Here is a 14,107-nt window from a genome sequence, read left to right on the forward strand (position 1 = left end):
GGACACTAAAATGGGTAGCTGAAGAAAAGTAAGAGCAGAACAAGTGTTGCAAGAGCAAGTGAGAATACCTGATCTCCCAATGGCAAATTCAACAGTTTAATAACACTGCAGAAGACCAGAACTTGCTAAATGGTCTCTAAATCACTGGCTGGAAACAGCACAATATCAATCACCCAAAGAACTAAAGATGAAGGAGAACAACAGAACAGTGAGCCTGTGACAGCAATCAGATACAGTAGCTGACATTTGAAATAAATATTAAGCAACATTAGTGTTTTGCCAGGATTTTCCTTCCAGCCATGGATTTATCAGTAAGCCTTATTACACATGGGAGTCTAATTCACCCCTGCATCTCAAGGACCCGTGCTGTCCATTAGTTCAGAAGGAAACCGTCTGATAGATCATCACTTAATGGAAAATACCAAGCAAAAGCAACATCTAGCTACAAAAAAAATCTTTATGTACAAGAAAGTAGTGTCATACCCATGGGCAGCTGGCTGCTTCTTGTAGACATAGTGGTTAGGTTTATTCATATTGCAAGCCTAACTGGAAATGGACTATGGAAGTCCCTCCATGAAAGACCAAGACATCCAGTAATTAACAGGCCTGAAGGAAGTCTAATTTACATAAAGCACATATTTTGGTTTAGGAGAAAGTGTTAGGCACTGAAATACATTCTGTCTATAACAAGTCACTGCTTTGAAGAAAGGCTGAACTGTTAGGCAAGAACACAGGAAAAAAAACTTCAACTCAGAACTGGATGAGTACATACTGCTTCTCCCTCTAGTTTCTTGTGAGGTAAGGTGTTACTCACCATTGCCTTGGCAGACTAGTAATTCTGAGAACAGTGATGCATTAAAGGCATTCTATTTTCATACAGGATAATTAAATCATTTTTCATCATATCAGAGCATCACAGTACAGAACAGACGTCTACAGCTGGAACATAGTATATTAAGGCAAATATAACTAACACATTGTTATCCTGACTTTTTCTTCTTTGAAACAACGTCCAGTATTTCACCTTCTAAAATAAAAGCCCCATCACTTGCTCTCTAGTTGAAGCTGACAAGGCAAGAAACTAGTTCAGTAGAACTTTAAGAACTCTAATAAAACAAAGAGGGCTAGAAACCAAATTCTGAAGTGACCATCTACATGGTAGTCATGATGTTGAATAAAGCTTAACAGAGCAGCCTTCTGCAAGTTTCCAGCCTGGCTTTTTAATATTAATATTTTTAACATGAACAAATTATTCATAGCCAAGTCCGAAATAAAGGAAACTTCCAAGTATGTGACAGAGAGACCTGAAAAGCACCACTTTCACTAAAACTATATTCCTTTTGAAGTGGTGCACTATGTACAAGATCAACAATTTTAAACCCTACATCCTCTAGCAGCTTTCTGTGTTCTATGACTTTTAAACAGCTTCCAGATATTGTGCCAGGTCTACATCAATATGGTGTTCAAAAATGGATGTTAGACTTCTTTCTCTCATGCCTTAAGAAACCTGGCATCAAGGATAACTTCTAAGTACAGAGGTATTAGGTCATTCTTTAGACTTCACAAAAGCTATTCTGCTGAGCAACCAAGTAATTTCAGAACTCAGCTTCAGTTTGGGGATCACTTAACCAGAAAGTATAGCTATATTTTTTGAAAGTGAGTACTGAAGATTTTCCTGGCCAGGAACAGGCTAATAGAGATTAATGCACCTGGAGAAGAAAGTAGTCATCTTGGAGCACACAAATTTCTCTTATAAGGCAGACAGATAAACATTCTTATAAGTGTACATGCACAGAAGTAAGCCTCAGCTAACAAAGAAAATCCCCTTTCTTTCACAGCCAAACCTTTTTATCCAGGCAAGTACATTTTTTACTGTATGGCCACAATGGACCAAATGACACACTGAGAGAAGAGCAAACTTATATTTTATTTTCAAAAAGAGGGAGAGAAGTAGCAGAAACCCTTTACTTCCACTGCACAAAAGTCAGTGCTCTACTACACACAGCTATGGGTCTTGTAAGACATTCCTACACACCACAGTTCGGCTATTCCACATGGAAAAACAACAACAAAAAAATCTTTTGCTTCCAGTGATCTGTAGTATAGAATTATCTATTAAATATGAAACAGTTTTGAAATGGATAAAAATGTAGCAAGATGTAACTGACCTGTGAAAGATCTACTCTGCAAGGCATTCATAGTGAGAAAGCAACAAAATGAAGACTAAAGCAACTATTACTTTGCATGCACTCAGGTTAAACATAATTCTTTCACTATTTTTTGGGTTAAAGATTAATGTAAACAAGAAGAAATCTGTGGGTTTTGTGCAAACAGCTATTACATTCACTGTGGGTAGTGTAAATTCTCTGGAAACAAAAAGCTTCTGCAGGAAGATGACTCTTGCAATTTGAAGGTATTACAAAGCTGCCCAAATTTCTCACATTTCCTATAGAGACCTGACATATTAAATTGTCAGCCTCCTATGGTTTCCACATTTTTTTAACGTTTGAGAAGTGTGGAAAAGCCTTCTTGATGAAACTTGCTGTTGCAAAACAAATAGTTGGCACAAAGAACAGTAAGGCTTAAAAAACAAAAACTGAGGCACTGCCTCCCAAATGCATTATGGACTCAATTGGCAGGGATGATAAATAAATGGCTTAATAGCCATGAAATAGGCTCTGCTGTAACTCATACTCACGAGATGACAAAGTTATAAACACAGTCTTAACTTTACCATTTCCTGATTATGATGTGTAAATATCTATGCAGTTTAAAGCTGTGTTAATTATGACTTCAGGCAAAAGAACTGTATTTTTTACTTTGAATATTCAATAACTCATACTAATCCTAAACATAATCTCTGACATGTTACTATACACTGCACTTTTCATTACTATATAACTAGTATGGTTAAGTTGAACTATTTTGTTGTTAAGTTGAACTATTTCTAATAAGGCAATCTTGTTCAACTGCTATTGTTCTTCGTATTAATATCTTCTAATTGTTGCAAAATATTGTTTTTCAGACATACTTCCACTACAGTGAAATAACTACCTTTAAAATAAATATGTATATTCCTCTCCATTTATGGCATATTTAAAAAATTTAATGAAATCATACTAATAAAGAATTAAGACATTACATAAACATACAGGATCGAAATATTCAACAGCCTACCCTGTTTATCAAAAAATACTGCAACAAAAGGTACTACACTGGTGAAAAAGGCAGTGTAAGTGAACTAGAAATGGGATTTCTAGTTTCCCCAAAACAGAACTCCAAACGGCTGTCAGGGCCTTGGCATATATCAGTTGCTGCAAATCGCTATCTGAGCATAGACTTCTTTGTAGCTGTTGCCATAACATTCTTAGTCACAACATTTTTCAAGTGTTACCTGCTACTTGTGCCAATTTATCATGAAGTGCATATAGGCTGTTCATCATGAGACTTATTTCATCTTCCTAAAATTAGAAAAACACATTAATGTTAAAACAAACATTAGTAGAGATTTATTTTCTTTCATTTAGCAAAAAGATCTTTATATATTATGAAAACAAAAATATAAGGTTTTCACACATACAGGTGGAAAGCTGTAGTATTTCACACACCAACAAGGATGCAAGCAACAGATTTTGAAACAAAGTATTCACAATATTGATTTTTCAGATCTTGATTGAAAAGAAACTAGATTGCAGCCTGGACTCTGATGGATCTGCCAGGTAAAACTGACAGCTCAAAAGGTCATTTTAATGTTACTAAGAGAACAGTACAACGACCCAAAAGAAGTTCAGTGGGTGGGTTTTTTACATATCCACTATGTAAAAATAAAACTTTTATTCTTAATAAATGTGCAGTGACACTTCATACAAGCCACACTAAAGAACCATCTGGTCATATTCCCACATAAAATGCACAGAAAAATAAGATTTTTTTGCTGTTTATCTTCAAACTACAGTAAGCTAGTTAAAAAACAAAATAAAACAGAAAGCTGTGGACAACAATCTTGCTGATAGTTCCTGCATATGCCACTAGTATAAAAAGCCCTAATTCCCCAAACAAGCATGAATATGAAATGCCATGTAATTGTTACTTATAGGGGAGTTAAGCTATCAAGATATTGAAGACATTCAGAAACATTTTATATTATAATGAATTAAAATATGAAGAGGAGGAACCTGAAATTATATACACCTTGTACAAAAGGCCATTCTAAAACATGTTTAGGTGTTTTTTTTAAGTTGGCTCTGACTCCTGGGGCAGAGTCAAATGGCTGAGGTAAGACTAAAGCATATTCAGAAAATATGCAAGGAAGGAATTCTCCAGTTTGTGCATCTGCTGATTATACTCACACTGAAATAAACTAAATATACTTTAATTCCCTGATGCACCAGCACTATCTGACAGAACTTTAAAATTTGAATGCTACGTTTTTTCTTTCTGTAAGAAAACTGCTACCAAAAAGTAGACTACTTCTTTCATTGATCAAACATTTGACAAATTTATTCCCATAGACAGTATCAGCAATTACCAGCATCACCTCTCCCTATTTTGGTTCTATAAAACCCTAACCAAGATTGAATTGCTATAGTTGGTACTCTCTAGGAAAGTAACCAATTTTATGAACTCATTTCCTAGCTGGAAAATACTGGGCACGGCAGAAGAGGAAAATCAGTCCTCTACTGCACACAAACAGCAGTACTCCAAGTTCCATTTATTTGCCTGTAAGTACACCCATGACTTCATTAATAACTACACTGAGACAGACACGTGAAACATGTTTGCGACCAAGCTCTCTTTTCTTAAATTAACCGTCAGACCACATAAAGGAAGGAACTGAACAGTATAACCTCCGTAGCCAATGAGCAATCAAGCATGGAGCAGGATTACTATGGAACAATACACAAGAAACATAGAAGAAAGTAACATTAAAATGGTTCTCAAGCTGTCAAGTGCACAAGACACATTCTCTCTGCACTAAAGTCATTCTGAAAGAATCATAATTTATCTCACAAAATTTTATTTGTTCAAAAGATTCATAAACATTTTCTTCCCAAGTAACTAGCCAAGTCTATCTACTTAAAATACACAATCATTCACTTTTGGAGGGCTCAATCCTAGACAAAAGAAAAAAAAACCTCACATAATTATCTTGCAATACAGAACACTATGTTTACAGCCCAAGCAAAAAGACTGAAGGCCAGAAGAGAACCATCAAAACACATGTTGCAGAACTAAGAATAACAGAGATACCTTCAAAGGTAATATCTCAAAAAAGCTTATCCCAATATTCCAGTTGAAAGAGTGAATACAGGACCAAGTTACAGAACAGAATAAAAATTAAAAAGACAAACTTTTAAATCCATTTCCTCAAGGAGGTTAACAGTTGCTTTTCCATGGCACTAAGACCCTGGAGTTTCAAGTGAATCATCTCTTACCAGCTGCCCTTTCAAGGTTAAGAAGCCAAATGGTAACAATTAAAGAGAGAAACTGACAAATCTAGCCTCCAAACTTACACCACCGTTTTTCTCACAGCTCTACAACACAAACTATGTAACATTTTTTTCATGCAACCAGCGTGCCACAGCCAAACCATGTAATCCTGGTTATATTGCCTGAGATGAAAAAAAATTAAAACATTAAAGTCACAAGAAAAGCGTTCATCTCATGCAGAACATTCTGAAACTGCATCCTTCTGAACAGATTTATATTGTTTTTATATAATCATTTGACAGACTATTAAAAAAAAAATCTCTATTTTAAGTGGTTTTACTTACTTTTATTTTTGGTAGTTCTTCACTGAAGGGATTCTTGACTGTCAAAAAAATAGAAAAAAATTAATTCCTTGTAGAGTCTGAAAATATTACAAAGGTATACCAACACTGTAGCTTTATGACAAGACTGTAATCTTTAGATAAAAACGTCTGTAATATGACAAACAGCAATTAGACAACTATCAACCTTTGACTTAACTCCACATTTGATACTACACTATACTAACATTTACATTAAACCAGAATCTTGTATACTTGCAAATTTCACAAATCTGTGTTTGCCATTTGCCACTCCTGCTTTAATGACTCGGTTGCATTGAAATAATAAAGGTTTTACTATCCAGTTTCAAAAAGAAAAACTAGAACTACTCTTTTACTTAGCAATAATCCATACCACAAAGTTGTAAAAGTCATCAGCGTTTTCTGTTTTGACACACTGAAAGCCCAGGTGAAAAGTGCAGCATGATTAAAGTACCAGTCCTTCTTTTCTAAATAAAAGACTTTCTACATCTTCTGAAAGCATAAGTTTATCTGTTATTTTCCTCTTTGTTACAAAAACATATTCTTCAATAAAAAGAAGCTGAAATCAGACAAGTAATTTGTGCTATGCTTCCACTTTCAGACTGACCAGCCAGTAACTAAAAAGTTACCAAGGCATGATGCAATCACCATTAAAGCATATTGCCTTACCTTTCTAAGCTACAAACTCGTTTCACCCACAGTTTGAGTTTATACAGAAATCAGCAGTTCTACCTGCTATTCAAACAGAAAATGAAGGTGCTACTGACCATAGTTCACGGAGCACAAACACAAAAATTTTTAAAAAGTATCCCAGGAAACCTGACACAAAACTGAAGGTCTAGGTTGTTAATGTTATCACACTGATGCTGAAAGCACCCCAAGAACAGGTACTCACTTGAAGGGGTACACTGTTCCATATACAGTTCTAACAAAAGTAGAGTTCTTCCAAACAAACAAACAAAAAAGTACTTTCCACTACTTCTAGGTCTGGTGTCTGTGCATAGAGAATGTGGAATAAATCTCAGTCTGCGAAGAATTTTATGCATTTTGAAATCTTGCAGTTCAACTCTCTATACCAAGGTACAGTAAAAGACAAGTATCATGTTAAACAGTGACTAAAATATGTATATTCATTTACATGATATAATTACACCCAGCCCCCCACCCCAGATATTGCAGTCATTTACACAGCATTTCTGCTTGCATCTGAAGTTAACTCAGCAACAGCCTCTGATAGTGCTCACCAATTTGACTTTCTTTTAAGGCACTCGCATGGGTAAAGATAGTCACACAACATGCCTCCCCAACAGTCAACTGTTTTACACTTACCTTGACTCCTGAACCATAACCATGATTATTAACCTGAACAGTTAATTTAGTCATAAATGGGGGAAAAAAAAAAAAAAAAGAGAAATAAAGGTGAATAAAGGTGGACACAAGAGATCACATTCATGGCCAAGATTTCTCATTTAGGACAAATGAAGGATACAAAAGAAACTAAGGACCAACTTATAAACCAGCGGTTCCCTAACCTTTGCCAAGTGTAATAGCATTTGGATAAGTAACTGGAAAAAGATATATATATACACATGTATATATATAAAACAAGAAAAGAATTATTTGTGAAACAATGTAATTTTTATTACCCGCACAAACTTCTGTAGCACTGTTGGCAGCAGCCAGATGTGGCAATGAAAATGCTTTGAATGAAGAAGAAAGTTTGACTCTGAAACCATGTCCGTGTGCCAGCTTCTTCTGACACCCCAAATTAATAAAATTTTTTTTAAAACCCTACCACACACACAAAAACCAAAACCTCCAAAACACGGGGACTGGTTTTCACAAACACCTGAGTACTTCATTCACATATCAGATTTATTAAAACTGATAGAAGCAGATGATGTTCAAGCACCCTTGTAAACCAAACCCTATGCCACTTTATGATTTCATTCTACAGGTGCAGATTCTCAGACACTGCCTACTAGATTATCAAGCTACCAACTTTAAAAAGCTTTTCTGTATTTCATTTATTAACTTAGCAGAACATTCCCAGTACACTAAACTTTTAATCTGAATAGCCTAAAATAGGATTAGAGAAACACTGCCAAGGCTCTAGATGACTGCCAACCTTCCAGTTTGATCATTAGTTATCCAGACAGGATAATTATGTAATTACGGGCTCTTCCCAAGGTCAAACTGATTGAGCATACATGAAATCTTGGTTATGTGGTTTTAGACTGGAGGGGGCAGGGAAAGGGGGGGCATGAGACACAAGAGTATAGATTTTGGTATACTTGACAAACATACATTTTAGTGCTAATGGAAGCCATGAATATGTACAAATGCAATACTTCATGCCCACAAAGATGCAAACTGAAAACTGTCCGCTGCAATTCTACATACACTAGGACAGTATAGCAATTGAGTGAAAGCAACAGGGTTATTACACTCAGACTTGCCACGCATCACAATCCCAGTGTAAAGTCAATCTCACATGTGAGCCACTTCGTATTTGGATAAATTAAAATACTGAATTTACAAAGCAATACTGATGTTTGCCTCTCCTTATCACAGAATCATAGAATGTCCCGAATTGGAAGAGAGCCACAAGGATCATCAAGTCCAGCTCCTGTCCCTGCATATGACAACCCCACAGTTCACACCGCGTGTCTGAGGGCATTGTCCAGTCTCCTCTTGAATACTCTCAGGCTTGGGGCTGTGACACCTCCCTGGGGAGCCTGTTCCAGTGCTCCACCACCCTCTGGGTGAAGAACCTTTTCCTCATGTCCAACCTAAACCTCCCCTGGCTCATCTTCCTGCCATTCCCTCAGGTTCTGTCATCAGTCACTAAAGAGTTCAGCACCTTCCTGCGTTCCTCCTCCCCTTGTGAGGAAGCTGTAGACCATGATGCGGTCTCTTCTCAGTCTCCTCTTTTCCAAGCTGAACAAACCAAGTGACTTTAGCTGTTCCTCATGTGGCTTCCTCTCCAAACCCACCATCAACTTTGCAGCCCTCTTCTGGACACACTCTAGCAGCTTTTTATCTTTTTATACCATGGCTCAAATTTGTAGTAGTTACAGCAACAATCAACAGAAAAGATGGACTCTCTCTCCAAAATTATCTATCATGAAAACTTAATCCTTGTAATTCACTAACTACCATTATAGGATTTTCATGAAATCCCTCTGAAGTTAGTGATTTTATGGCAAATTAACCAATAAGTGAGATACTTTTTATGTAAGATGTTAATATAGTTCAGGATGCCTGACATCTTTAAGAGGCAACTAAGCTAAATGCAACTACAGCAATTTATCACCTGCGTATGCAATTAACAACTCTTAATCAATCTGCATCTACTTACCACATAACCTTGATTAACTCGAGTTAATAAGGCCACTCCTTAACTACTTCAGTAATTCCTGTTTTGAATCCACCCTTCTTTCTTTTGTCCAGGATCTAAGCTCTTACCAAATCCTCCTACTTGCTCCAGCCACAGATGTAAAGCTTTCTTCTATGCCAACACATCTAAAGTATTTCAATATACTACATCAACATTATTAGTTCAGAAGTTTCCTGACAGTTCTTAAAATGTATCAGTATAGTTTTGAGACTAACAAGTTCTTCTTCTACCAAACTAAGCATTAATTTAATAATTACTAATAGATGAGTTTCCTATGTGACAATACCATACTTTCAAGTCTCCTCCTCAAAAAGGGTTCAAGACAGCAACAATCACCAGCCTTGAAAGCAGTCTACCCATCAAGCTCACATTTTTACGAGCTTCAAAGAAAAATTCTCATCTACTTACACTACAAAGCTAAAAACTATAGGATAATTTTCTAAAACAGATATCTCCTGACTGTTGTCCTAGGGGGTCTTCTCTCCAAGCTAGCCAACCGCTTCCACTGCCCTCAAAAAATGAGGGATACAACAAACTATCGGAGCATGGCAATCTTGTTATCCAGCAGAACTCCCCAAACAGCAGTATGGTGGCTCTACCTGGCCACATGGGAATATTAGTTGCAGGATAAAAGAGCAAGAGTATTTTCACAGAAAAAAAAACTTAAAAATTTGACAAAGGGAAACAGACCAGCTATCCCAAAACACTGTAATAGCTAAACATTCTGCTTGAAAGTTTGGTACATTGTGAGAAGAGCTTTATTCCTGGCAAGGTCTAAGAGTACTCTTTGGCCAGACATGGAAGGAAACAAAAAGTAACCACACTAACGGACATCATCTTCACATGAAACTTGACTTCAGAACAGGAAGACATATGTTATTCTTAAGATTTTTTTTTTTTTAAGAAGTGATCTTATTTAAATGCTAGTTAATCAAGAACAAGACAATAAGATCACCAAAAAACCTGCAAAAGAAATCAAAGCAACATACAATTAGTGTTCTGATTAATTGAAACGACTACTAATGACCCTTAGAAAGAGCTAATTTACGCATATTACTGTTAGGACAAGCTGTAAATGACGACTTACAGACTACTAGAATTCCTCGCAATGGCAGAACTGGTCAGTCTCAAATAACAGAAAGTCACCAACACAAAGCTAAGGGTCACAGCACAGCTCCAAAGCATTCCAGCCAAAGCTGTCAACACAAATGCGCATACCAAGTCACCACAGATATGCTCAATTTTAGGAAAACAAGTGCAGTCAGTGTCAATATACAAGGTTAATTTTCACTAAAATACAGAAGCTTTCATCTTTAAAGCAATAATGAAACCACTCACCACTTCAGCCTCCATTTTCCTCCCTAATACATTGGTAACAATTGCAGACAGACACAATATTTACAAGGGTCACATATTCTTCAGTAAGACAAACAGGGAGCATAAAGTGGGATTTCTCCTCTTTTCCAAAACATGCTTTAACAGACATGAAGTTGCAGCTTAATTGCAGACGTTCATGAACGCACAAGTCAGCTTTTATAGAGCCTTAATGGGACAAGTTCCAAAGACTGATCTATCTTTGAAGACTGTCATACCTGGTAAGAAGACATGCACAAATAAAAATACCTTCACTTAGGACATAAGCTAGAATCCCATCACTAACATGGTACAAAAATCAAGGATTCTGTTACCTTCTGGTCACTGAATTAAGATGCCAAAAAGTAGCTAATCCTTCCACTACAGCTATCTCCTAGATGCCATCATGCCTTGTCCTGAACAGTGTTATCATTCCTGCAGTTTCAGTATTCTATGCACTTCAACAGATAACACCAAAATTGTAGTATGAAGAAGCAGTCACACGGAGACAAGCCAGGGATTCAACTAGCCCAGAATCCTACCTCCAGCAGTAGCAAGTTTTACTCTTTTCAGAGACACCTGTCCCTAACTGGAGGGAAGAAATCAAGAGAACAGTGGCAAAAATAAGTGTCAGAGCAGAAAAATGTCAAGTATACGCAGCTACTTCAACAGAATATTCTCCCAGAAGCTTCCTGTGACATAAGTGGCTGGCTACTCTGGCTACTTCTCTTCCTAAATGATCATCTCCAATGTATTTTTCCCCTACCAATTTGTCTAGCCTCATATTAACCCCAACCAAGCTTTTAGCTTCAGCAATGTATGGTCACAAAGACTTCCACAACTTAAACGCGCAAGTGTGAAAAACCAGTTTCTCTGCTTACTCTGAGCTTGCCACTTGTTAACTTGAGAAACTCCTCCTTGTATTAGAGGAGACAGTGAGTAATCAGACCCTACTCACTCTCTCCATAATACTCATGCCTTTACTTCATTCCTCAGTCTTTCCCTCGGTCCTCACTCCTCCGCACTTAAGAGGCCTATTCCTCCTTGCTATGAAAGCAATACCGTGCTTTTGATCATTTTACTACTGTCCAAACCTTTCCGCAGCTCTGCTATGTCCTTTTCTGAGGCTAGGGATCAGAGCTGGACACATAAAGGAACACCAGGAATTATAAGTGCCATACTGACATTCTCAAATATATCCTCTGAAATATAATTTGTTCTCAATTCCCTTCCCTAAAAAATAGAAAATCCTACCGTGTTTCCTTCCTGACTATTACCGCATATTAAACTAACATTTTTTACAGAATTATTGTAATGCCATAATTTCTTTCTGAATGTACAGAACATCTGATTTTACCAACAAAAAAGTAACTTTCAATAGAACCTTAAGGAGCCATAGCTGCAGAAACAAGAATGATCTCAATTAACCGTAAGCTTTTCATTTCTCAATGTGATGATACCAAAAGTGCCAAATACCATCCACACAAGGATTCAGAGACTGCATGCTGCACCACACGCTTCCAAGCTAGTGACTTCTGCAGAAGAATGTCCCTCCCTGCAAACAGCAAAGTACTTTTCTCCTCCCCACCCACCACGTCACAAGCAGACTAATCCCAAAAGAGCAGCAGTATTTTTTCCAAAATTTGTCCTGTAAAGGTGTGTTCAGTAAGTGGATAACCTAATGCTTTCCATTAAATTTTTTTTCTTAAAAAAACCCGACACACCACACCAAATACACACACAAAAAAACCTCCCACAGAACACACCATTAGCTGGATAATCTATTGCTAACAGAGGAAGCAACAATACGGGAAGGACTGCTATCCAAAATGGGCCTTTAGCCCAGCCTTTTTCTACATGACCTTGGAAACAAGTTCTCAATACTTTTACAATCCAAGTACTTTCAACATCAACTAACATATGTAACTTTTATCGATAAATTTGAGATCAAGTACTAATTCCACTCAGTGACATCTTGCATACATGTCAAGGACAATTTTAAAACATTGTCTCTTAAAGCTCCCCAAACAAGTTATTACAGGAAATAAGTTCTTCCAGAACTCCACCTTTCAAAAAGCTTCAATAAAATAATCCTGCCTTTTTTTCCTCACTGTAATTACTCAATGCTCAAAACCAATGAACAGTTTTGCATGGCCTCCACCTCCAGATTGCACTAATTCAGGGAGAAACCACTTTCAATCAGTAGGCTAAATCTCTGTGCTTTGATATTAAGACCACAAGTCATACATCAAGCTGTGTAAGCCCTTCACTACAGATCTTTGTGTGCTTTGGAAAAAGTTTTTATATTTCTAAATCAGTACACCATTACAGTTTGAATAGTCCTTGGCCATGCCAATTTTGAACAGCAGCACAATCTGCCACAAGAATTCTAAAACCAGCTGAATCTTTCCAGTCCTTTTTTTTTTTTTAATTGCCACAGTTTAGAGAGCTTTTATTGATAGTTTTTCCCCAATATCACTTGAACTCATTCTGTTTGTGAATAGGTGATATACAAGTAGATGATACAACCAGACTATTTCATAATCACTTAATAAAAACCAAAACCAAAACCCAAAAAAACCCACAAAACCCTCCTCTAAAAGAACTAAAACTATCATATTTGTGATAGACATTTCAGTTCAGTTACATTTTCTATCAGCCCTGAAAACAGCAGTCTTCATTATTTTAGGTAAAAAGGTGGGAAATACCAGAATTTCTCTTTAGAGGTCTTCACTGCTTCTTAAAAAAAAAAAAAAACTCTCCATATTTTAGCTGTATCACCTCTTCTAGAAACAGTCAAATCTACTCCTGCCTATTTAAATACTGTTTAGAAGAGATCCGAGTGTTTAAAGCTGCTCTTGACAGTCATGTCAATTTGGTCCATATTTAAGAATAGAGACTAGTGTTTTGAGAGAGCTTCTCACCAGATTGTTCAGTTTTGCTACGGAAAAAATAGTAGTTTCATTCTAGTACTGGTATTAATGATTGAAAACTATGAATCACCATTTTTGTGTTTAAAAGATTAAAGTAAAATATTTTAACCTGTGTAGTGCCTGTAGCTATCTCAGCACTGCCAAATTGAAACAATAATTGGCTGTAAGCCAGTTCTTAAGAATGTCACCTTTTTTAATCAAAAAACCTTAAAAAAAAAAAAACAACAATTCCAGAACTGAAACAGTAGCCAAGACATCAGAGCTGACTTTAGAGGATGTTTTCACTCCTTTATTGCCACATTCACTCCATGAATACTGCTGTAAGCTAGAATCTACCGTACTGAAGCATCCATTTCAAATAGAGTTTATACCTCAAACTAACACTTGCAAATATTAACAAAGAGCCTGGTTTGCTTTCTTTCAGGTCTCCTGTTTCCCAAATATCACCAGCAAACATAACAAGACTGAGGAAAAACAAACAAACAAACAAAACCTACAACAAACTCACCCACTGAAAACCCAAAGACCTACAGTACAGAGAATTGGTTTCAAAAGGAAGAATGTGCAACCTGCCTGTGTGTATGAAGCAAGCATGGAATGGCACTATTTCTATTAGAAGACACTGTGAA

General features: G+C 36.7%; 1 protein-coding gene across 2 annotated transcripts in view; it reads right to left on the minus strand.

The window, feature by feature from the left end:
* LEMD3 (LEM domain containing 3) overlaps nucleotides 1-14,107 on the minus strand; it is a 48,923-nt gene that overhangs the window by 20,774 nt on the left and 14,042 nt on the right. The window contains exons 2-3 of one of the 2 annotated variants that reach the window (XM_065842549.2): nucleotides 5,775-5,812; nucleotides 3,395-3,461 (exon numbers count right to left, since the gene is read on the minus strand). The exons of the other annotated variant lie outside the window; for it this stretch is intronic. Of the exons in view, the coding sequence (XP_065698621.1) occupies nucleotides 3,395-3,461; nucleotides 5,775-5,812 (105 nt within the window). The remainder of the gene's footprint in view (nucleotides 1-3,394; nucleotides 3,462-5,774; nucleotides 5,813-14,107) is intronic. 2 annotated transcript variants of the gene reach the window in all.

This window comes from Patagioenas fasciata, chromosome 1 (genome assembly GCF_037038585.1).
Source record: "Patagioenas fasciata isolate bPatFas1 chromosome 1, bPatFas1.hap1, whole genome shotgun sequence".
Classification (NCBI taxonomy): domain Eukaryota; kingdom Metazoa; phylum Chordata; class Aves; order Columbiformes; family Columbidae; genus Patagioenas; species Patagioenas fasciata.